The 26786-nt window shown below is 37.6% G+C and overlaps 1 protein-coding gene across 3 annotated transcripts in view; it reads right to left on the bottom strand.

Moving 5' to 3' along the window:
• Positions 1–2935: 2935 nt before the first annotated feature.
• The window catches only part of PARG (poly(ADP-ribose) glycohydrolase), a 70985-nt gene continuing 47134 nt past the window's right edge, over positions 2936–26786 (bottom strand). For all 3 annotated transcript variants that reach the window (XM_074874461.1, XM_074874458.1, XM_074874459.1), the window contains 8 exons: positions 26629–26689; positions 25881–25956; positions 23426–23573; positions 17864–17942; positions 16983–17091; positions 12661–12766; positions 7219–7347; positions 2936–6444 (listed from right to left, as the gene is read on the bottom strand). In XM_074874461.1, the coding sequence (XP_074730562.1) occupies positions 6278–6444; positions 7219–7347; positions 12661–12766; positions 16983–17091; positions 17864–17942; positions 23426–23573; positions 25881–25956; positions 26629–26689 (875 nt within the window). In that variant the 3' untranslated portion in view covers positions 2936–6277. The remainder of the gene's footprint in view (positions 6445–7218; positions 7348–12660; positions 12767–16982; positions 17092–17863; positions 17943–23425; positions 23574–25880; positions 25957–26628; positions 26690–26786) is intronic.

Here is a 26786-nt window from a genome sequence, read left to right as displayed (position 1 = left end):
ATTTCTCACACACTCCAGACAGTGTTCCTAATGTAAATGACAGTTTACACAAAAGCTAGCAAACATTGTACTTCAGGCAAAAGTATCAGTAAAGCCTTAACCTTTAGCTAAGGTCAGACATATTAAAAAAGTGAAAACATAAGGATACATTAAAACAAACAGTTTGTAATTTGTCATAACTGCCTTGCTACAAAAATAACCTTTGGAACTGAAGTTCAACATTTGTGTATAGACAGTGATTAAATGATAGTACATGCAAGTACATCTCGCATCCAAACTGGTAGCATCTTGTGTGGCACTACATTCTGTTTCTTGGTAAATTTAAAAATGGATTTTAAAAACAGACCTGCTCCACTGGTTTTTTGATCCCTTCTTATTTAGCAAATGCAGTTTTTATCTGTGCAGAATCTCATCTTTGATAATATTAAAAAAATTGCAAAAGGAAGAAGCTATAGTAGGTATAAGAATTCCAAGCAGTTGTAGAAGGCAACTTGTTTAAAGAGAAAAAAAAAAAAAAAAATCTGTTATTGAACTGGGCCTTCCAAGTGAATATAACTGAGAATAGGGTAGACAAACTGCCTGTGGAAAGTTCTGTACAGGGTAGGAGGGTAGGAAGGTAGTTATGAGTGCTACGTGAACTCTCCAAGAGGAGATTTATACAAACCAACATTTACCACTTGAGCAGAAAGATGAGTTAGGGCTTTTCAGTAATCTTTACCTGATCATCAGACATGCTTTTACACCCGATGAAGAAATCCCCTTGCTGTATTCCATTGCTCTGAAAACTTGAACATCAAAGTCACCCTCTTAGATACTCAAAAAGGAAAAAGAAATGGGCAGCAAATCTCCCATTTTTAATATCACCTGTTCAATTTACCATTTAAAAAACCCCATCAAAACACAAAAACCTGTCTTTTTCTTGTTGTGGTTAGGAAGATAAGCTTTGGAGGGGATTTTCGGTGCAATCCGTTTTCCATTTGATCTAGAGAAGAACTGACTGTAAAGACTGAGGTGAATGAGCTGTGGATACCAGCCAGTCAGACTGTAAAGGCAGTGCAATCTCTCTCTACTCTGCTCAAGTTCCACTGTCCTCTGGTTGCTAGATTTACAGCTGATTGACTACATATTAATGATCCGCACCACCTGTAGGTTGTGACAGCTTCTTTAAGCTTCCGCAATATGTGTATCAACTAGCCAGCAAGCATAGCACAGTGTATGCACATCCTCAAATATTGTTACAGCATTCCACAGTATTAGCAAGAGCACTCGGAACACACCAGCACCCCCTTTAACTGTGTACCAAGTGCCACTTACCAGAACCATGTAATGTAACCCGGGCTGACAGCTCAGTTAAGCAGAAATTGATGGTACTGCTGTAATGGAGTTATCAGTGACAGATACCTCCTACGCAGCTTCCAGGTCACACTCACTTAAGCAATGATAAACGAGCATGAAACACTGTGAGCACAAAACAAGATCATAAATACTCAATTCTTAGTTAAAAAAACCCCAACAACTTCAAGCAGCTGTAACATCTTGCAGTTTCCATGATTTTATGGATGTTCTCACTCTTGTAAAAAATGTACCACAAAATAGTGAAAGGAGAACTGAAAAAGCCCCGCCATCCATCCAGAGCAAATGTTGCATCACCCTACATTGGCTAATACACAAATACATCAGTGAACCTTACAGAGTTTGTAACAGCTTTTGGTATCCCAAGGCCTGACATCCATCTGCCCATCCTTCTGCCATAGAAAGCTGCTGAGGCTGAGAGGATGCAGACTGGAATGTAAATGTCACAAGTTGTCAGATTCAGATGTCTGGGAGTCCTCTATCCAAGTACTGACATAAGTGGGAAACCAATGGTTTGCAATGAAGAAAATGGGAAAAGTCTATGGGGAAGCAGCCCTTGCAATCATGCTTTAACCCTAAGGAGTTATTTCCACAGGCTCCAGTTGCTTTTAAGAATTAATAAAGCATATTCCTGAGGGTGTTTGTTGATTACAGTTAGAACAGTGACAGCTTGGGACAGGAGAGACTGGCAGAGGCTTCGCCACTGCAGCAGCAGCGTGTGAGCACCTTCGCCTGCTTCCCCTGCACCTGGGATTTACAAGGTACAACACAAAGGGCATCAACCCTTTACCCAGTCATCCCGCTACCAGAAGTCTGTCATCCCCAGATTATCCAACACTCTGCTCAATGCCTCTCACAGAGAACAACATCATTTTGGCCATTTACATGAGAAAAATTAAATCCAAAGCCAGGAAGGACAAACCAAGCTTGAGGATGAACTGAGGCCTAGCATGCAGCAGCCAGCACAGGGCACCCCTGTTAGCATTAACACTGCCACTTTAATAAGCTTAGCTATATCTAAAACCTTAGAAGCAATCAGAAATTATATTCCATCCTCATTTTCTGTAATACTAAAAATTTGAGTTCCTTACTGGCTTAAAATACCATTTTTGAAACACAGTTCTAAATCTTTTCATTTAGGAGGATGTCAGTCCCACTTCTACAAACCATGCAAACATTTATGCAACATGTTCATTATTTGTATTTTCTTAGGGTTTTATTTGCTTTTGTTCAGTTGTATTTCCTTCATGAAGTTCAAGGAATAATCACTTACTTGCTTACCAAAAGCAAACTGGGAATTAACATTGAAATGTCTGCACACGGCCACACACACATATGAAATCTCACACTCTTGCTAACACCCTTCCAATTTACAGTAGTTACCTTCCTTTTTACATTGCTATGCAGACAGGAGCAACCATTACAATATTGTACAGTAAGAATAAATTACTTCACCATATTTTATGTGTCAAAATACTGGAATTATTAAATTTACTGCTAGAACTCTGTAGTATTGTGCCAAGTACATCCAAATGTGCTTGAATTTGTGTGTCCTGGAAAGTATAAGACAAAGCACACAATATTGCTTCAGTCAGAATTTTTTAATTGTATTCCTACAAAATCATGTAAACATTAGCATACAGATCCAGAAAAATCAATATAATATAATGGTGCATAAACTGTAAGTTTAGAGTAATGTCAGGAACACTTCAACAGTTTATAAATTAATATATACAGTAATGGGTACTCATCATTATATAAGAACACCTCAAAACTGAGGAATTTGGGTGCAAGAGCTGTAAAACTACAGAAGTGCTCTGACACCAAACTTGACTATGAGGCAACATTGCAATCTACATGACTGCCTGTTGTTGTTTCATATTAAGCATTCAATTTAGCTGCTAAAAAGTATAAAACAAAAGTTTTGGTAGGAAGTTTATTTTTATTTGAAATCATATAGCAAACATCCCTAAAGTAATAAACCCCCCAAAAAAAGGGAATACTCCATAAACAGGTTTCTAGAAGAGTGAAACTGAAGCTTACTAGGCTGCACAAAGAGATCATCGGCATCTCCGTTCCATGCTACTTCAGAGCACCAAAAGGCATGTCTAGCTAAAGAAAACGTTTCGGATAGTTCATAAACGGACAGTGGCAGGTGGAGGGAAGAAAGAAAGAAAGATGCAGAGCACATAGTGGGCTGATGCAAAATTCCTGCTTCCACATGCAGCATTCTGGGCAGTTTAGCTCTTTATTGAATTAGGAAGTCATGGGAATGTAACACTGTTGTTAGTTTGCTAACTCTGGGCTATCTTGCTTAAAAAAAAAAAACAACAAAACCCCAAAAACTAGGAAAAACATAATCTTCAGCCTGTCTGTGATCAAAGTAATATTCAAAGTATTCTTACAGCACCGCCCTTTGTGAGATCAGGTACACACAGTAGAATACAGGATATACCACTCTTACTCAGATGACACATTAAACAGAAAATGGGTCATTTTCCTTTTCTCCTGTCCATACAACCGTATTTCATAGGGGCGAAAAAAAAAAATGTATGGTAAACATATCCTAAAGAATGATCTCAAATAAAAGGAATTCTTCCCCATATTAGAAAATTCTGAGATACCAGTGAAGATACAGACTGTGTAAAATGACTAGGATTATCCTAGAAACTTGATACTGCAAAAATTCTTGACCGGATACCCTATAATAGGATCTTCAGAGGATTTTTCCAGAGTTAAATATATTTTTCTGTTTCTAGAGTTGAAGTACAATTTTATGCCATCTTATTTTCATACATTTTTCACACCTGACCAATCACCTCCCCTCACAATGAAAATTAATATTGCACTAAAAGATGTGTTTATTTACAACAAATGAGAGGTCTTACCTAGCCACCTAAAGTTTTTTTGCTATATTTTCTTCCAGTTGTTTAGGAACAACTTCTGTTCACCTTTTCTATAGGAAATCCTGAGTAGTAAGGTGAAGAGGTTTGGCAGATAGCACCGATTTTCTATCACTTGTCTTAATTAATGGAGTACATTTATCATCAGCAACGCATCTAGAAGCACTATCATAGTTGAACCTAAATGCCCAAGTAAAAGCTTATTATAAAACTGTTATTCCTATTGCCAGAATCTGAGCCAACACTGAAACACCAGAAGCAGGAGAAAAGATTTCTGCTAACTCTGAGGATACAACTTGCAAACAGAGAAGTAGTCCTGAAATTCTAGCCCAAATCTTTTCCTTGTAATGGATGGGGGTGAAGAAAACTACAGCTGGTGGGAAGAATAGGAAGAAACCCTTGAACTGCTGTGTCTGTCACCTTCCAAGCAACACGCTTCCAAGCTGCCCCCTTAGCATTAATGCAAAGGTGCAGCACTCTGAAGGTGTTTATAAGTGACCCAAGCATTTTTCTATTGCTTCCACCAGAGCAGCTCAAGCAATGAGTGCTTTATTGTAAGCCAGACTGCCAAGAGCTTCTAGCATTTAACTACTATGTTGCATTTCAGGCTTGGAGAGGTTTTATCTGACATTAGCCAAAAGGATTCGTTGGTACTAGAGCCTCGGCTCACTACATTTCCTGCCGTGGTTTTTCACTTGTGTTGTTAAACTGGTAAAAGCAACCTTAACAGACCAAAAAAATCTAAGACAGAGGAGCAACTTGGGCTTAAACTTAAACCGGGTTTAAACTACTAACAGACAAACATTCCATTGGATTGGCCCTGTACATAGACATGGAAAAGTTTTATTACAGATGTATCTGCAGTTTTGTGTAAACTATTAATGTACTACAGCAACACTGATTTGGTATTCACAGAGATAGTAATAGCACAGTTTTTATGCATCTTTTGCCCTCTCTTCATTGTTATCATTCCCATGCTTAAAAAGACACAGGCACAAACTCCTAACAAGACCTCATGCTCCTATCTGTAACCTGCAGACTTTCCTCCCAGTGGTGATTTCCATTTCCTCACTCATGTTATCCCATGGGGATCTAATACTCACATATATGCATACTGTGATAAAGAAGAACTGATATGACAATATAAACACAACTAGCAGACCTTAACTCAAACGATATTGCCAATAACAGTGAACCTTGGAGAAACTTCAGATATACTAAGATGTCTCAAGACCTTGTTCAATGTTATAACAGATAGCACCAACAATATGGTATTGAAGAGTTTCATGTGAAAATGTTTCCCTCCACTTCTAACTTTGGTCACACTTCTCATTTTCCCCACCCTCCCATAATTCATTTTTTCCTCTACTTCTTCATGCTAACTCTGATTCAATAAACACAATGCAGTTGTGAAATTCTCCTCCAGAATCTTTCAATTTTTAGCCATTTATTTAAAAAAAGAGGTTTAAACCAAGACATTTTAAATTAAATGAATGAAAAAGTTGGTAAGAACAATGAAGGTACCATGGCAGTCTTAAGGGGTAATCAAATTATGACAGTTTTCAGTAAGAATGATCAGTACAATGCTTCTCTCTAAAATCACCCCAGGAGTTACATGGCTGCCTGTACTCCAGCACTAAGCTGATATGAGAAGTCTAGGTAAGATCTCTGAAAAATAGGCAAAGGAGTACAGAGAAATCTGAAGTCTTTCAGCAATCTCTTGTCTAAAATACAAATGTATACCAAAAGTCTCCTGCTTAACAAGGTATAATGCAAACCAGATTTACCAAAGAAACATTTTCTGTACACACATGAACAAGGTTTTCATGTATGAAACCATCAAACAAAAAAAAATTTTGTGTCTCAAAGATGATGTGTGGTTTTTTTTTTTGTTTGGGTGTTATACATAACTACCAATGCAGTCAATATATATTAAGTTAAGCCAATTCATACATTATACCCAGCAATTCACACAATATACCAGTGGGAGATGAACAATATTCTGATCAAATACATTTATTTTAATCCTCAAAGCACAACCCTTTTTCTTCATCATCATCATCAGTAGAATCTGCATAGGACTCGATGGTGTTGTATATGAAAGAGTACAGCTTAACATCTGGTCCTGAAGTAGAACAGCTTCTGCATTCTTCATTGTAGTATCTCAGTAACAGCCTATAAATGTCCCCTTAAAAATAAAGAGAAATCATTAAAAAGCAGGTAAGATCATGCCATATGAAGAACGTATGATTGCAAGCGAAGACTAGAAATACACACTCACACTGATAGTGGCTAGGAACATCTCTTTAAATGAGCAGTGGAAGAGGAGGTAGACAACCGCTTAGGGGAACATGACTGTTTCCAGGTTTGTTCAGAACATAGGGTGGGCTCCCTCGACTTTCTGCTGAGCTTTCTGCACGAGCTATCCGAATGATAGGCTTGCATATGTATTACTTACAAACGTATTGCCAATTACCTAGCTTTGAGCCTCTGTCCCAGAAATGAAAGACATTTAACAATTACAGTGGGGCAATGGAGACACCGCTTTTCTTGTATTGCTACTGCATAACACATCTGACCACATCTTGCAGGATAAAGCCAGAACCACTATAACACAAATCTGTATTAAAAATGTGTAAGCAGATTTTCCTGTTTTAAAGCATTTTGAGATACAGTAAAAACTTCTGCAAGCCTTCTGTCTACCACATATATCTGTATTTTCCAAGTTCTGGAGCATAACTCTTAAGTGAATCAGAAAAGTATTCTAGAAGTCTTCTAACAGATTAACACTGCATAGTGGACCCTGAATCAGAAGAGTTCCCCACTCTGGAAACAGGTACAAATAAACTGAGACCCATCTGTTTGTGTTCAGGGCTTGGTGTCAGTAATTCCTATTGGACAATTTCCACTTATAGGCATGGCTAAGTCTCTTTGCTGCATGAAAAGACTTCTTTATGCTCACCAATAGTTTGGCCTTTCTCACAGAGAAAAGTGTGCATGCTGTAAATATCCCGCATCAGCTCCACATCTCCAAAGGTAAAGTAAACAACATCACGTCCAGCCTCAGCAGCTGCCAATATCTGTATTAAGGCTGAAACAACAAAAAAAGATTACACACATGAATAAAACAATTTGCTGAAGGGAAAAACACAGCCTAAGTTTACAGCAAATAATCATACCACACATCTCCAGGTGAACGCTGCAAAGCAATCTGAACAATAGGTAGGTAAGTATTGCTTCCACTATTAAAACAAAGTAAAGAATACTGGGCACTGCAGCTCAGAGCGTTGAAGTATTCTGCTAGAGTCACTAGTGACAACCACCCTTACTTTCTGATAAACAATGTACTTAAAAATCAAAGGGGGTTTTTTGGTCTGTGTCCACCACCAAGCAGCACGCAGCCATTAATTATCCAGTAAATGTGCACGACAGCATAAGACAGCAGAGCACCATCTTACATCCTGGTTTAAGCTGCTTGCATCAAGTCACAAACAGTGGGGTAAAAAGCATCCATTAGCACATCACAATTCCCATCCTCCGCCATCCTTCAGAAGGAATGGAGCCAACCCTTTCACTAGGTAAGCTCCACAAAGCAGGAGCTGACACAACTTTTAGCTCCCAAGAGATCGATGATTCTGCAGCCTCTTACTGTGCAATTTAAGGTGTCCATCTTACCTATAACAGAAGTAAGCAGCAGGAAATATGATGGCTCATCCTGATCTATAAAAAAACAGTGAGTGGCAATGCCAGGAATGCAATTCAGGTTACTTAACTTCCAGCTATATGTCAAACTTGCTGGACCAAGCTGCATCCCAAGTTCTGTCAATGGCTAATGTTACAAAATAAGACAGACTTTGTTTTTCTATATGGGAAAAAAAAAAAAAAAGAAAAGAAGAATGTTTCCTATCTTGGAAACAGATTTTTGAAGATTCATTTTGAGACATCATCTGGAGTACTGATCAGTGGTCCAACTGAGCCAAGCTAATGACACACTACAACTGGAGAAAGTGGCTCTGCTCCAGCTACATTTTCTTCCCTTCTCACCCACCTCCTGACTTTTCTGCAGCTCTCAGGTGCTCATCAGACACCTCAGCCAATTCCATTCACCAACCTGGCAGAAAAGTTACACAACAGAAGAATAAAAGCTAATTGTTTTCTGCTAGATTAGCAGCTGAATTGGCTGAGTGAAGGGTTTGCTAAGAGCCAGAGCTGATGCAAGGGAGGGCACTGGACCATACAGCCAAGAACAGAGAATAAGAGAAGAAAAACCAGGACCCTTTTAGGTAGCACCAAACTATTACAAGAATGCAGCTGTTTCACCAGGCCAGTACTGTGAGGCTGGAGCATCCCAGATGCATGCAATCAATCACACATTCATTTCAGGTAATGTTAAAACAGTCCAAATAATGGACCTCAGCAACTACTTAATCTATTGCAGCTTGTCTTATTTCAGAGCCTATGGGTGCAGTTCTGATATTAATCCTTTCCTTTTCTACCCAGTAGAGTTAATTAAAATGTGATTAATATTGTCTTTTTAAAGATTAATTTTAAATAAAATAGCATATGTACTGCATTACCACCTGCTAGCGGCAACTAAATAGAAAGCTGTTCATAGCTCAGCTCATTTTTAAACAGAGACCTAATAAAATACTGCACTCTAATAAAAAAAACCCTCTTGTAAACCCATAGCTAAAATCATAAATTATATGATTCACATGTAAAATTCATCTCAATCTGGGAATGATATTTTAATTAAACTACTAAACCAGCTGTGGATTTGGTAAAGCTTCAGTAGTTCAGCTTTTAAAGGGTCTAATTAACTAGCTTGCATAGGGGAACAGAACCTAATGAATCTTATTATTCATTCCAAACAATGGATGCAGTTACACTTTATAGAAGATATTAAAAATGTCCTACTGTTTATTTTGATTTGCTATAAATCTTATGAAATGAGGGTCAAAATTTCTGTCAAGAATCAGGCTTCCCAGTCTTCTGGGCATTAATGATGCACAATAGCATGTGAAATTTCCATGTTACTGATACAGAAAGGAGCATCACAGAAAGAGCAATAGAGCCCATGGTACAGGGGTCTGGAGGAATTTGGGGTCTCTTGCACCTTACACCCAGCTGATGTGATCCCAACCTAACTTGTGGACTCGCACCTGAAGGAATGGCTGTGCTGACATACCTTCTACCACACAGTGAGGGTGACAGAAGCATAATGCAAATCCCTCTGGGGACACAACTATCCTCACGGGCCCTACACCTTCAGTCCCCGTTATCCATAGGAAAGGACGTTATCACCAGGGACTCCCCTACTGTGGAACCGTTGCGGCAGCGCAGTCAAACTCCAGTGATGGGTGCGAGGGAAGTAGCACCAGAGACATGACAGGGGCAAGCAGAGCGGAACTCCTCTACTGCAGGCACAGCAACACCACACTGGGCAAAACACCCCATACTATTTGGGTCATTGCCTGTTGTGTAAGTTCAGAACTGCAGTGCTATCAGGTAGCACCTCAATGTTGCACGCTTTTACATGAGGCAAGATGCATGCTTTTCTCTCCTTCCACTATTCCTGCAAGGGTCTTTTTAAAGCTGATGGCAGTCTTCCTATTGAACTTTATTTTCTCAGATAAATAAGAACATCAATTCAGATAAAGAGTACTTTTACACAATCATTAGAAGTTAAATTTATGTATTTATGAGATGCCTCATCAGATCATCTCCTTCGCATTTTCAATAAAACAACACTTTTCCAATCTTTAGACAGTTGCACAGAGCCCCTGCAGCTAGTAATTGTTAAATTATCCTCTGGTTTGAGAGGCCAGACAAGGTCTTCCAAATTCTCCCAATTACATACTTTTTTCAGTATTCAAAATTCTTAAGTTTATACTAAAATTTTGTTGAAATATCCCTAAACTTAGCTGGAATCTGTCTTGTTTATGTAGGAGGTCTTTAATTTATAAAGCCAGACTATTTTTTCCTCCCTTAAGACAACATCTGTAACCTTGAGTGAACATTTTATACACAATCATATTGCTTTAATTTGTGACTAAAAAAATAATGATAAAATATCATAATGCATTATGTCACTTATCCAGATATATCCAACTACATCAAATAGTTTGGTGGTTCTGAAGTCTCTGTTACAGATGCAGATACTACTTCTGAAAGGACAAGGGTGCATATTTAAGAACGTTAAATGAAAAAGCAAGTTTTTAAACTATGAAAACAATTTTATCATTGCAATACACTGTCAAGCCTGCGTAGCGAACAAAAGATATTTATTTGGGTTCAGTGAAACCGTGATACTGGTAATCTCCGAGTTTTCTAAAACACGTTCTGAAATGAAGAATTTATGATTTCTTATGAAGTGTAAAAGATTGTCCTCCAGTGTAAGAAATTTGCTTATAATGAACTGAAACCATTGAGAGAATTTTCAGTTCAGAATAACCCTATACAGAATTTTAGAACAAAAGGGAGAAACACCTTTAGCACTTATGACTCTGCAGGGAGTATCTGTGAACTAGAAAAGACTTCATTTGGTTATCACACATCAAAGGCAACTCTATTCTGACAAACACACACGTGACAAATTACTGTACTCTTCATAGTCCATAGTTTATGAAAAGAAAGTATGAAGCCATTTTGTTTCTAGTCAGTATCAGCTCAGAGAAAAATGTCACATACTAAACAACTAGCTCCATATGCCATTGTACATCACTGTCATTTAATTCTCTTTAAGTATTAATTTTTACAAAAAGAGTAACTTAAGCGCAAGTTAAGCCAATGTCTGTCTTTGTAAGATATGCCAAAAGAACAGAAGACTTGAGAGTACACACATAGATTTAGATGAATGTCTGTAAAGGCAGCAGTGCTGTAACTTGCTGTTAAGTGTTAATTCCACACTCTTTGGGAAAAAAAGACCCAAGGTTGATCCAGAACCAGAGAAAAAGTTACATAAATGAAAGTTCAAACTAAAATATTAAGTTAAAACAAAACTGAGAGAATGTTCAAATCTTCACATGTTCTTGTTCTGCCCAGAGTTCATACCCAAGTTAAAGCACCACATTTCCTGGCTTATTTTCTTTGCCTACATCAAAGACTTTTCTTATGGGCTACCTCACCAAACGGGCTCACAGCTCCGGTGGTCTTTGTCAGTATGCTTCAGTTTTGAGCTCTGACCAATGGGGAGAGTAAGTGAAGCATGGCAGTAAGCAATCCCTATTCTAGAAGTCACATCCACTGTTGAACAAATAATGGCTTAGATCAGATGAGCCATATTTTTATCAGAAACCCATACATTAAAGAAAATATACATGGGGTATTACAGTTCAGATCCAAGAGGAGGCCTTATGCAAATCAAAGCATTTATTAAATCTTCTTAACATAATCATAATCAAGTATGATCAGATCCTGCAGTAAATACTACTTCTGATATTGATGATCTGCACTTGGCAGCCCATTTTATCTAATGGAAATCAAAAAAACAACTGTCAGGAAATCAATAACCATTAAGAAAAATGGATGCTCAATGAATAAAACACATTAAGGAAGAAAAACTAATGAAGCTGGTAGCCTGACAATTGTTTGTCTCTATATAAATACCTAAAGCTGTTCCAAAAAACAAATTTTAAATACTCTCCAAATGTTTCAAAACAACAGAAAACTAAATTTTTACTTATAACTATATGAATCAGGATATCAGTTTAAATGTCAGGATCCACCAGTTCTTGATTTGATGGGAAAAAGTCTTAAATGGATGTAGGCATGCAATATCTGCTGCATTATAAATACTCTTAATTTAAGATAAAAGAATATGAGGAAGTGAGTGATGTAGCAGGCAAGTCAGGAAGCCTGAGTGACTGGAAACTTCTCTGGCACACAGCAATATATTAAGAAGCAAAACTAAACATTAAGCATTGCCAGCAAGTGTGTGAAGCCTTGCAAATTACCAGGCACTTTAAACAGCTTTGCAGAGATACAAATTTTAGGTATAATCTAAGAAGACTGCTCCAGAAAGGTCAACTGATTTATATGACTGAGAACTGCAAACAAGCATGTTCTTTTGTGAACTAATACGGCGTGTCCATGTTTTTGAAGGTTTCAGTGCTACAGGTCCTTTTAAACCTGGTGTTTCACCATACTTACCTCAAACTTCAAACTGGAAACAGCATATAAAAGCAGTGTATATTTTTATTGTTTAAGGCCACATTACTCAAGGCCTAAAGATCAAAGCTAATGAAGCAGTCCTATGGACAGTTTAACTATTATTCCAATTCTTGGCTAAAATGTATTCATTCAAACAAAACCAAAAAAATGCACTTGAACAAAAACAAATAAGGCCAAGAATCCAAATCTGTTATTTGATTCATTTGGACATTAACGAATTGCTACAATTTACCTTTTAATCGGGAGTCCCCTCCAAAGGCACCACATCCCCAGTTTCCTGTGGCTATTGCAGAGAGATGTTGAGGTGGAACATTGGGTCGAGAGAAGCCACAGTAGGCCTGCAGGCAGACAAGAGTCAAAGATGAAACTGACAGGCAATCTAGTATGATATTTTCAAACAATAAGATGATAACAACAATCAGTATTGTCTTCTAGCACCACCAAATTCAAACTACTTCAATACACTATTAGTCTTCCTTTAAATTTAAGCTCAATCACTAAATTTAATGCAAGAAGAATTTTGCCCTATTTGGATCCAAGTTAAAAATTAGATACAGGTGCTGACTCCTAGGGATTCTGTCACAGCTACAGGAAACTTTTCAGGATAGCCAGAGCAGAGAATAACTTTAACAGCAGATTGTATCATGTTTGTTGCTTTTTGGCCTATTTAGCATACATGACAGCTGAACTGCTGTGTCCAGTATTACTGAAATTCCTCAAAACCAAAACTGAAAATAAAATACAAAATAGCATCTTAGAATACATGTCTAATGCAATAAATGAGGGTAGGAGGAAAGAGTGTGATATTCACTAAGAAATCTTGAGTAAAGGCAGGTGCTTCCATGTATAGAAGAAAGGGTAAGTCTCTCTGGGATTTTTTTCAACAGTATGAAAATTTATTGAATTGGTACAATTTTCTGGTACACACTGAAGTACTCACAGTTTCACTCCGATCTGATCTAAGCTGCAAATTCAGACTTCTGTTAGTTATAATTTAGCAGGGTACCATGATTCAGAGTTTGCATAAGGAGCACTTACACGTTATCAGATGCACGTAGCTTCTTGAGCTCTTCCAAGTCAGAGCTATTAGTGTGCTTAATGTCTAAAGCACATTTTTATGAAACCAGTGGGCCAAGCAAACTAGTACTCTGGCTGTGTGGACAATATTTCTTCCAACTCCATCGTCCCAGTGAGGGAAATGGATTTATGTTGCAACGGGATGCCACTTTTGTTTCAACTTTTACTTAATGAGCATGTATTTCTCAACTCACCAAGACATGGAAACAGAAACTGTCTTGTCAGACACAGTAAGAAAGTCAGTAAACAGTTGGAAGGACTTCAGCAGCAATGAAGAAAAATATTTAAGTGCTCCCCTATGATTTTTCATAGCAAATAAAGGATAAAGATAAAACTAATCACTTTTTAAGAAAATAGACAATGCACCAAATGTTTTAAATAGGCTTCACCTAGGAATACAGGAATATGAAAGCTTTCTGTGCAGTTTTAAAGCAGTTGCTTAAATATGGGAAGCAGAAGAACTGTTCCTTTTGAACTACATAAATGAATCTGGTTTTAAGTTTTACACAACTTCAAATATACGGTATCCCATATTATTTAGAAGTTCTGCGATGTTAACAATTGGTTTGTTTTCATATAAAACTGTTACATATAGTTCTCAGTTAACACTGTTTGAAATGAAGTTGTAGCTTTTTTAAAAATCAGTAACTATCAAAATAGGCTTAATGACATTTATGAGTGGGATCACAAGCCCAATTATAAGACGGTTGTTCCTTAGGATTTGGAAAGTGGAACTTGTAACTGGAAAAATTACTGCTAGTGAGAGCCTTTATTAGGCAATCATCTCAAGGGGCTAGCAAGGATGAAACAGTGACATCTCTTACACATATATCTGCAAATCTTAATGCTGAAATCAGATACAATGATTTTTCTTCTTATTCTGAAGAGATGACTTGAGACAACATTAATCTTGTTTTCTGAGTATGGGTTAAACCACAAACAAGGGTCAGCCTCAGGCAGCCACCTTTTGAGAAAACTAACCGAGAGTGAACATCTGCTTCTTTAAGACAAATGGATCTTATAAAGGAGAAATCAGATAGGCTTGTAAGAAAATACAAGTTGTAAGAAGAATCACTTTAAGTTGTTTCAATAATTTCCTAATGTCTAACAAAATAACAGACAAAAGAACCTCTGGATGCTGAGCTGTGTCTACTAATATATAATACACTTATATTTCAAAGCCTGTGTGCATATACTGTGCTTACTGAGTCCTGATTTATTAAATCATAATAGAAGTAGTTGCAGCTTATTCCATCAACTTGTTTTCACCCACAGAAAAATCTTAAGGTTAATATTAATGTTAAATCAAATTGAAAAAAACCCACAGTACATTAAAAAAATATTTTATTTCTTAAAATATTATAGAACCTCCAATAAACTTAACTGAATTTTTACTGTAGTAAACAGAGAATAAACTCAGGTTTAAAATTTTCTTTAAATACCAATCAGTACTCAAACAACAACAGCCAAACCGACACACTGTATAAGAGTTGCATGGATCTACTATAATTTATTTAAAAAATCCATACCCAATCAATAATATTGAAAATTGTAGGCAGATCATAAATTCACTAGAGTAGGTAATTTGAATTCTGTACTAAGATATCACTGAAGTTTACACAAAATTTATTTACTGTCTTTTTCAGGGGTAATTTCATTACCAACCATGAAGAAACAAGCTGATGAATGTTACTTCAGTCAAGATGCTAAGGTTTTATGACTAAATTAAATTAGTCCTTCAGCACTGTACATAATTTCTGGGAGGATAAAAAAAAAGACTATGAGTTTTCCATTTCCAGCTGAGAATTAGAAACACACTGCCTTATGTTAGAATTTATGTAAAATGCGTACTCTATTATTCTATACCCTCCTATACTACAGAAAGCTGGAGACTAACAACAGTAGTATTCTGCCCTTATACTGAACACCCTAGCTAAAGCAGAGGTCCGCTGCATTTATAAATGTAGAAGCACACTAAGCAGGCTTTATTGTTAACGAGTTTTGAACCCAAATAAAAGCACATTAATACAGTATAACTGTATAAACATTCTTGTACTCAACTGCCCAGTAAAAATAGCATTGCCATTGCTATAAGAGGCCGCAGACCTTTCACCACCTATGCCTTATACTAGCCATGCAAGGCCTTCATTCTGGGTCATTAGCCTTCTTATTGATTTATGAGAATTTGCTACGTGAACTAGAGATTAATACCAGGCATCTCTTGTTAGGAGATAAAATTTATGTGTGGGATAACAGCAAAGGCCTTGAAAACATTGGCACAGGTTGAAAGCTAAGGTCTCAGAACTATAAACAGCTCACTAATGGCAATTACTAGTCATTGAAAAAGTACAACCTCAGGAGCCAGGAAAAGACTGCTTCATTTTCAAGAAAAGAAGCAGCAGCAAAGCAAGAAGAAAAACAAATAACATGAAAGTCTCAGCCATGCAACATGGTAAAGCACCTGCCATGGCTTGGGAAAGTAACCCCATCTTCCCAAACATTATGCAGCACATAGTCCAGGGCAGAGACCAAGGGCTGGGAACCATGTAGAAACTCAAATATTTTATTTAAGAACAAGATCTCAAATTAGGGAGGGCAGGGGAGAGAAGAAAGATGCCCACCACAGTTCCAGCTTCCCTTGTCAAAGAGCTGTTCAGCCTGGCAACCGTGATGACTGTAAAGGACCACAGGGACTGGAGCAGTGCAGTTCTGTATACACACAGCTAACACAGGGTGACCGACTGCTTTGAATACATAGCAATAGTGATTAATAATGTGTAAGAACTATTAGTAGGAAGTGTGCTGCTTCTGAATGTCAGTCTAAACATGTTGTTTAAAGATTAAAACTGGCCTGATGTATCAGTCTTCTGAACATCCCCATCACTGTAAGCTCTAACTGGCATGTATATACACACCTTCGGTTGCAACAGCCCTTACAACTATTGTGCAAATAAAGATAGGAGATTTATGAATAGCTGGATCTGATCTCAAGAAGACATCAATACATGAAAAAATAAACTCCCAGGTAACATGGCAATACCCCAAGAGCAAACAAGAAAGGTGGAAGAAAAGCAAGTGGCACCGCATTTATGAACTGTCACCATGTTAAAACATGAGGTAACCTCTTCTCCACCTTGACTGCAGGGCTGAGTAGGATTCAGCAGAGCCAATCGTGGGAAGAGAACTTACAATCATAATTTAGAAGCAGGACTGGGAAGAGTTAACAAAATGTATACCCAAATTTCATTTATATTTTTGAAAGTCAAATAAAATACACCTTCGAATAGTGTATCAAAAGATAAGAGTCATCCTATTTGACAAGCTTCTGCTTTAACATTGGACAGCAAAACCCTGAAGTACACCTTTTATAAGAGACACAACTAAGCAAGAACTTCCTTAGCTCAAGATAATAATACAAAAATATTTGAAAAGGTACTATAAACATTAGACTGCAGGCTGTTGTAAGAAGTTACTGGCCTTGTTGAGCTCTCTTCTAATTTTCTCCGGACCAAACTGATCAAGGAAACGTCTGAAGTGAAATGCATCTATAGCAACAATTTCAGTGTAGCGTCGCTGCCATTCATCCCTAAAATTGGAAGGAGGAGAAAAGCAGGTGACATTAGTTGTTTAATACTGGCCATATAATTATGATCCAAACTGAGCAATTCCCTGCAGAGCTTCTCTGTTAGAAGCAGCTAGAAAGGTGAACTCCTAAGAGACAACGGAGCACTTTTTTTCTTTGTGGGTCAGGAATGAAAGGAGCATCAGAAATAAGACAGGTCTCCCTATAAATTCAGAAATACTCTGGCTAGACTTTGGGCATGAATGTGAAACAAATCTAATTACACAGCAGTATTTATTAAGTATGTAAAAACATCACAAGGTCAAAGAAAATCACTTTGGCTCTCTGTCTTCCTCCAACATTTAAATGGGAGCACATTGTGTATGTTTCCATACCAGATGAATAATTTTGTGTATACACTATGATAACATTGTTGGAGAAATAAATTCAAGAGCTCAGAGCTTTTTATTCATGATATTAAATTTTGTTTCGCCACACATCATCTGCACTGTGGCACCTGAGGTATCATTGTCAAACTTGCGACATTATAATCCACAGTTCAGTCAGTACCTTAAAAATTTGGATCACATACATATAACTAAAAATGGTGGTTTAAGAACTGACATCTTGACAGGTACCATTTATTAGCATTATTAATATGAGATAACTTGCTTAGCTTGTTGGCTCTACTGAAGAGAGCAGAATCAAACAGTCAAACTCTCTATTAAGGCAAATGCTAGGAAATACTTAAAGCACCAAGTCTTCAAATTTATAACATATTTATGTGCAACTTCACCTTGGGGTCTTGTCTTCGTGGCTTCTAGCCCACCGGTAAGTTTCTGCATAGCCTGTATACTCACTGTACTGCTCAGTACCTGAAAGAAATTATTTTCCGTATTACATACAATATGTACATATTTTTTTCACTTGACAAATCTTTCATAGGAATCACTGCTTCTTCAAATGAACACACAGCTCTAGGAAGTAATAGAAAATAAGAGATTCATATCTGCACTAAAAATACAAGATCTTCTTGTAACCAGTAGAAGCTTCTTTTCCACAGATGATGTGTAGCAACTACCATAAAACATTGCAAGTCCAGATCTCTGTACGCTTCTATAACAAGAAGGTAGTTTTCAACTTTGCCACTCTCAAGTTTAATAGCTTCTCAATAAACTGCCTGTCATCTTTCAAGTTTTACTGGTCAACAAAAACTGTGAGCCTTCATGCCACCAGTGTTTTACTTTTCTTGTTTGAGGCTACTACCTGTAAACACAATGATAAAATAGTCATTCCACTATTGAAAATGTGACAACTCTACTTCATCACAATTTAGTAAACACATGGGCTGACAATTTAGGGAACACAAGAAGAAAAATATAAAGAGATTCAAAGTGTATGTATTGAAATCCATAAAGCCAAAGAAAACGCCGATGGTCAGAAAACAAGCAGATTTCCAATACGCCCATGTTACCCAGTTTGCTGCCCTCCAGTCTTGAGGGCAACCTTACAGAAGGATAGGTAGGACCATTAAGCTTCCTAGTCTCATTGCCCAATACACCTCCTTCCCTTGTTATCATTTTGGTTTACATCTGTTTATGATGATTTCTGCACTATGGTTCCTGACACAAATTTTCAGATATCACAGCAAATAATGGCACTGAATGGACCGAAAGGGCACTGCTCTCAGCTACGGCAGTCAGTACCAAGAAGTTATTTCTGTAAAAGCTTGAGGACCCACAAAACCATGGTCTGGAACATACTTGGCTACTCTGTGAAAAAGTCAAGCAGGGTATCTTGGCAAGCATTAAGAGCTGTAGAAAGTAGCTCATTAAGACCTCCAGTAATTTTAGCTATTATGCTCTGCTATGCCCACTCCTTTTCAAAGGTTTATCCAAAGACTGAGAGCATTTTAACTGAGGGTAAGGATCACAACCTATCTAAAAGGCTGCCTTTCACCTCATTTCACTGAACTTCAGGACCCTGCTTCAAAACGTTGGGATGCAGAAATCCTTCAAGGAAATGCACCTAAAGTAATGCCACAGGAAAATCACAACTTTTCCCCATTTTGATCTTGCAACAGCTGAATTTCAAAACTAGGGGACTAAAAGAATACCTTGTTTGGAAAATTTCAGCTCATACAGGTACAGTTTAGCACAAGTTGTAAACAGTAACAGTGAGAAGAGAACTGTTAAGCAACTCCTTAAGTACGAACAGTGACACCAGCTATACCTATATATGTAACAGCAAAATAGGTCTTAGAAAGATGTATAAGCTGACAGCACAAAACATCTGGTTACTAAGAGAAGAGCAATGCCTAATTACTGCACAGATCTGTGATACTCTGAGAATACAAATGTTTCAATGTTTAAATTTAATCTCAAATAAAAACAAATGAAAGGTTGAACATCCAGAAACATACAACTATTCACTTTTAGCCCCATCTGACAAGGGAACTTGAATGCTTGCTTTCAGTTGTCTCAAGCATAGCAAACACAAGCTGTTAAAAACTGTTTAAAATGACGCATATACTTCAAGACGTTTTCCCCATTCACCCAAATTCATTTTAACTGAAAAGACTTATCAGCACTTCTTTGACTCATCTGCCCTATTATCCACTCATTATTTATTTAGATTTGTCTAGACGATTAACCATACTGAGGGCACTCAAATTCCACTCAAGGCTACTTTGAAAAGTTTCTATGCAAAACGAGTGAGATGGTAAAAGATTCCTCACCAAGAATTCACTTCATGTTACAAAATCATGTTACAAAGTCCCAAAATTGTGATGGCAGAATATGCCTATATATCCAAATATATCCATGCCCTTGTACAAAGGACAACTATGAACAGCTTAAATATTCAGAAGTCAGTCTTCTAATCGAATTGTAGGCTATCAACCTTCAGTAAGACTCTTCCTGACAGAGGTAAAATTCAGTTTTACTGATATGCTTGGAAAAAGTGTTTGAGCAAATATAAGAAAAGACAGACAAGGGAAGTATATGACTTTTCTGAGAGCTCTCTTTAGGGGACAACATAGCTAAACTTCTGACTTGGAAATGGAAGCATTTCCTTTGGTGGAAAGAAAAGACTAAGTTATCAAGATATTGTAACAGGATAAATTAAATGACAGTCAAAGTATTAAGCTGACTTTTTCAAGGTTCATTGCTTTCATCAACTTTTATGGAAGGGCACATCTGATGACCAAAGCACCAGGAAACAAACAAGCAAATACACATACACACACACATAAAAATCAGTAACAGAGAAACTCAAAGAAATCACACGAACTCTAAACTTGTGTCCCAGAAACTCAATGAAAATCAATGGATTTTCATAAGTGAAGCTCTGGAAATTTGTCAAGACAAAAATGGTTATTCAGTTGGCTTGTAAACTACCAGGATACAAACTGCTGTTGCTGGGAGAACAGAAGCAGTACAGGATAAAATGGATATGCTAATGTTGCTGGTGAGTCTTTTTAATTCCCATAAAAAAAAAATAGAGGGGTAGAAAAACCTAACCACAAATACAGCATAATAGCACAGTTCCATCAGAACTTTAAAAACAAGCTAGAAAAACTAAAAAAGCCTAAAGTAAAAAGAAAGTATATACAAATATCACTCAAAAATACATTCTTTGTGAAACTTATAATAGTTACAGCATCAGACTAACAGTGAAACTGCCAAGTGTTAGTGCTTTTGGGACCTCATCCATCTAGGAGTTGCAATTATTACTAAAAATAAATATATCTCAGACTCCACAGTCTAGTTTTTCATTTGCATATGATCTCTATGGCATTCTAAAGTTCCCAGGGATTGAGAAAAAACCCACCATACTGTCTCTCCAGTATGAGCTAGAAATTATACCTCTCAGGAGGCAGTACCACTAGCACTGAGTGAGAAGGAGCACATGTGAAAAGCACAAGAGTACAGTTTTGTAATCACCAATATAAATGTACATTCACTGCCAAAAGTGAGGGGAAGGCCCTTCTCTCCCTTTCAATCAGTTCTTCTGATCCTTATCTTATGCCACCACTAGACTTCTGGCTCTCCAGACAGTGGCACAATCAGCCTGCTAAATCCAGCTGAAAAACAATTTTTTCCCTCTGAGTAAATTTTCAGCTGAACCAATTATCTGATCTCATTTACTGCATGGGTAATGTGCTTAGGAGTCTCTGAAAATGCATCGCTAAGATGCAGTCAGGACTGGCCGTTGTTCAATCTGTAGATTTAAAGCAAACACGGAACACAGCTTCATCTGCTCTTAATGCTGCCCGAGTATACGTGAACTCAAATAGGAGAAAAAGGAAAATCCAAAGAAACAAACCCTCAATGGAAAACACTGACACTTATTCACAGCTCTACCAGAAATGCAGCTGTGGAATCTTTGGCATTGCCACTGACATTTCTGTAGGTGGATATCTGTGCTGAAGAACTTGACTGTTTGCATGACCGGTTCCATATCCATTACAGCAGTGATCTTAACCAGATACTGTGCAATCACAACAAATTTAATTTCTCTCCAATTTCTCAGACTCTTCTGCAAATTTAAGCTACACAGTTATACCCATTAGGCTGCTGAGTCAAGATGCATCGCAAAGAATGTAATTTATCAAGAGGATTGTGACACGCATTGGAGACTTGGCTAAAAAATGAGGTGGAAGGGCCAGGGATGAAATGAAAATGATGGAATGGCCATTTCCATTAGAAGAGAACACCCTAGCATGAATACTAATTGAAAAACACTATAAAGTACTCAAGAAAACTAAAACAATATTGCTGCAGTGAAAAAACATCCTCACCTTTATTTGTTCATGCCAAATCACTATTTTTTGCAGGGGAATGGAAGGTCTTTCAAAACATTCATTTAGTGTTTTCCCCCAATCAGTTATTACACAGACTGATAGCCATGCTCTGTTCTCACCCTCTCCAGAAGAGCCTCACCCAGAGGACAGTACTTCAATATGTTAATCCTGTTATAATATTGTATCCAAAATACACAACAGAAATCAGCAATGGCCAAGAATTTTCTGACTCATTTTTTAAGAGGTAATCACAAAAACCAAAAATCAAAAAGTTTTCTTTGAAAAGGCATTAATTTTGGCAGGGTGGAAAAAACAAAATAAAATGCTGTCTTAAAAAGATTATTAAGTATAAGACTGAAAACAAAAGATGCTCTGCCCAGTACAATCAATAGCTCAGGATGGAGTAAGATTTGCAAGCTCTAAGCTCAAATTTTTACTGTGCATGCATGGGAGAAAGAAGTGCTTTGGAAGGACTTTTCCAAGAACTGTGTTCTAATACCTGTACAAATTCCTGATTGTTGAGGCAGGTCAGGTAACTAAACCCAACATTTTTACTATAGCAGACTGAAAAATATAAAGTGTACACAATCTATTACAATATTTGTCTAGAGGATCTCTCCAATTGATTTTTTTTCTTTATAGCTGTTCTTTAGAGTAAATAAAAAAAATATTACACCATCATTTTATTTTTCAGTCATGAAAAATGTTCACTGTGTTCCTGTGTATAGAATTGAGACACACACAACATGACCCAGGCCTCTCCATTTCTTAATAGTGACATTTGGTGTTTTGATGCTAGCTGGTTTGATCCAATGGATAATAAAACATTCCAAGTTCTATGACAGAGGTGGAAACAAAAGGAAAAACACTTTCAGCAAAGCACTGGACGAACAGTGCATCTCCATACACAGCCCCTCAACAACATCCTGGAGAAGCAGTTCGGTTTTGTTGTTGTAATTGGGAACCCATAACTAACTAACAAAGTAACACAAACACATGTTCGTAACTTACAAGATCAAAATCCTTAAGAGACATTCCCAACTTTCTACCCTTTTTAATGCATGCTGATTTTTTCCTCTTCCACTTCCTCCCCTTCCAATAACCAAGACAGTTCCTCTTCTCAGAGTTTTCAGTAATACCGATCACATCAAATGTTACAAATTCCAGAGGAACAAAAAACCCCCTGCTTTAATGTAACAGGAGCATTACCTGCTAACAGCTGGTAATTGTGGCTTTTAATTGTATTGCCCAATAGTATTCTTTGGCTAGGCCTAAAGACATGAAGTTCTCAAACACATTTGTATAGGATAAAAAAAAGTTCTGTCTGCTTGCTGTCACTTTTTTTTTTTGCCCTTCACAAAACATCTATTGGAACAGTGGCCCCATGGTCTGAAGAGGTAGGGTGAAGAAGGAAGCTCTTTGTCAAAGAGCATTGCCTTATTTTTTCTTCTTTTTTATCTCTATGGCATTTAAACATACTAAACTTCAACTTGAAATAGATGTAGAACATATAAAACCAGATTAAGATGTGAAACACTTGCTGCAAAGACTAACCTGTGATGATAAGACATTCGTTGTGATCCAAAACTTCAGTGATGAGCCTCGATACAATCAGTTCTGGATTGATTAAAAACCGAATTTCTTCTTGTACTAGTCCTGCCCCAGTCACACCACCTCCAACAAAACGGTTTGCAAAATCAACCTAACAAAAATATATTCAGGAGGATTATGAGATAAGCAAATAGTATAAAACCCTTTCATTTGTCAAGGTAAATAAAGTCCTGTACAAATTTCAATAATTCTGTTGAAATCTGCTGCTATCACTTAAAAATGCAAGCAGCAGGACAAAGCCTGATTAACAGCATGCCTTTTTTTTTTCCTTTCTACTTCTTGGAAAACTTAGAACAAGAAAAGTGAAAAATTACACATCAAAGTAAAGTTTTGCATGTCAAGTGCTCTGAATCCAAGTTCTGTTGGTTTTCTTTGAATAGCACATATTTAAGAATAAAACACATTTCAGTAAATGTGAAGGATGAAAATAGTAAATTACAATATTCTTTTTGCATTTTATGGACATTGAAGATTTATTAAGTTGTTCTTTAATAAGCACTCTGCCTCAGCTTTCCACACTGAAGCATTTCTAGATTAGCATTGCCCCTGTACCAGTTGTTCTGTACCTTAAAAGAACCTCTTAATGCATTCTCCTTGAAATGCACTTGAACAAGGCAAGTCATTTTGACCATTTGACCATTTTGACCTCTGTTTCTCCTTGAAACAGAGCTCTGGACTCTATTTTCTGCTGCAATAATACATATTTTGCAAATTACATTTTTATATAGGCAACGGTTTTAGAAGGATTTGGTTTATTCAATAAAGCAATTACCACTTATGCAAATTAACTGCCTATATAAATTATATACATTTATAATTTTAAAAAGTCACCTCATCTTTCAAATGCTATTAGCTTCTTACTTAGCTGATGAGAGCACATTTACATGAGGAGAACAAAAGTTGCTGGAGTGACATGAACATCTTCATAGATTACAAACTGATTCAGGAGTCAGTCAAGTCTAAAACACACCGAGAGCCGGCCACTACAACAGCAAGCATTCCTGAAGTCTGTCCTGGAAATACCAACACACTTCAGTTGTTAAAGATTTGCTGAACTTGACTATGATACAAAAAAGTAACATGAAAACCACCCAAATGTTCAGTGTGCCAGGGCCCCAAACACACTTTGTGCTGAGTAGCCTCACCTTGGGCCTCCATCCTCACCCCAGGCACATGGCCCCCATACACACACATACCCTTGTCCTGGACCTCACCTGAGACACATTGTGTGTGGGCTCATGCCCAGCCCTGTCCTCTGCTGATGCCCACTTGCTGACTGGACATCTAGGATTGACCTTGGTGACCTGACTCATCACCTTGCCTTTTGTCTGATGACCACCAGCCTGTCAGCAGAAACTGTTATTGTCACCATCCCTGCGCTGCTTGTCCCAGCCAGCAAACCTGCCACTGAGGCTTGGGTCACTGTGGACTCCTGCGCTGTCTTGCCTTGGCCATCCTGCTCCCTCCTGGAGTGAGCGATCTTTGTCTGAGAGGTATTTTTTTAATAAGACTTGAAATAGCCAGGAGAAAAAAATACCACACCCTCGGCAATACTCACTTGTACAGAGTGCAACAGAAACAGTACATGAAAAGGCACAAATCAATCTTCTCTCACCTCTGAGGTTATAGTATAGTTGAATAGAGACACAGCAGAAAAATGGTTATTATTGAGCCATTGCTGAGTTCTTAACTATTTCAGTACACATTTGAGTGCTCAAGTTTCATAAAGTCATGAGACACTTTGAAGTCTGCTCTGAGCAAAGAGCATCACAAAAAATAAATCCTCCTAGTCTTCCTCCTCCTCTTCCTTTGCAGCACTTGTTCCTGGCTAAAGAAGCTGTAATTTTTTTTGCGTAAACAAACTCTAGAAGGCAAACCCCAAAGAACTAATTTGAAAACTCAGATGTGTTCCTTGCTAGAGATATGGACAGGACATCCTTCTTATGAATTTCTTTTGCTGACTGGCTCCCAGACCGAAGCAGTAGTACTGGCAGCAGCAAAAAAGTCTCCCGAACCACTGACCTGGTCACTGTCTGGGGCACAAGAATAATATTTTAAAAATAAACTGAAACCCTTGACAACGCATCAATATCACAGCCTGAAACATTTATCTCATCAATCTTTGATCCTGGTTTGAACCAAAAGACCTGAAGCTGTCCAAGGCTTGTGATTCTGTCGGCTCTTTCTGCATCAGGTATATGTGCAAGTCTAGATGAACTGGGGAATATTGACAGTACTAAGACCACCCATGGAATTAATTTTGATGTTTCTTTTACAGTTCATAACATCTTGTCATTTAAGTCAATTGAGGAAAACAAATAACTTCGTTTAGCTGGCAGACAATAAAAGTATGACAAAAACATGACATAAAGCTACATTTACTTTCATATGTGCTTACCTGCAGCATACCTTGTCCATTGCTTTCGATGGTGCCTTCATAGGTGACATGCAATCTAGACAGTTTTTTCTGAGATCTATCATTGAAGAAAAATATTGTACAGAAAGGATGATTACAGAATGTCCACACAAAAACAACCATTTTAAAAGAAAACCAATCCAAACCCAAACTTCTTACACACCTTAAACATAAGGTCTTTAAAAAGAACACCCTGATGAATTAAAGAAAATGCATTTGCCTTTCAGAAACAATTTGTAAAGGTTTAACATAGCCAATTGCTCAGTTTCTCCACCTCTTTCACCATAAAACCCCAAATTTGAAACTGAAGTTCCCCGTTTTTCACACAAGTTTGTCCCACATTAACTTGCTAACCAGCAAGAAAGCTGCAACATGTGTTTTCATGCTGGTTATCACCCATACTTCATTACATTTCCTGTCATTTCAGAAATCAAGTCATCTCTCTCTTTTCCCTGCCCCTGACTCAAGCAACAGCACCAAAGATGTGCTACAGTTCTGAAAATTCACTGAAGACTTGCTGGCTTCCCAGGCAGACATACATACTGGAAAGCTCAGAGCACTCAAACTACTTGTGGCAGTTCACCCACTTTCCTCTGTACTTCTCTCCATAACAATCCATACCAAACATTGTTTACTGTAGTACTTTTAGGCCTGAATCGATTGCATATGAATGGGATTGAGTTATCATTGATTTAACACATTTCTTACATTAACAGGATGTTTGACTTACCTTTCCCAGTCTGGAAACTCCTGGAGGCACTGCCTTGTAAACGTCACCAATCCCGTAGGTTCTACAGGCAAATCAACCCCAAAGGAAGATGTATTAACTGCTAGAGCTTTAGCCCTTAGATTATTTGAAGTGGTAAACTTTAAAAATTACAACAAACA

This window comes from Strix uralensis, chromosome 7 (assembly GCF_047716275.1).
Source record: "Strix uralensis isolate ZFMK-TIS-50842 chromosome 7, bStrUra1, whole genome shotgun sequence".
In the NCBI taxonomy this organism is placed as follows: domain Eukaryota; kingdom Metazoa; phylum Chordata; class Aves; order Strigiformes; family Strigidae; genus Strix; species Strix uralensis.
The sequence above is the reverse complement of the archived record's forward strand: the minus strand, read 5'-3'. Positions and strand labels throughout refer to the sequence as shown.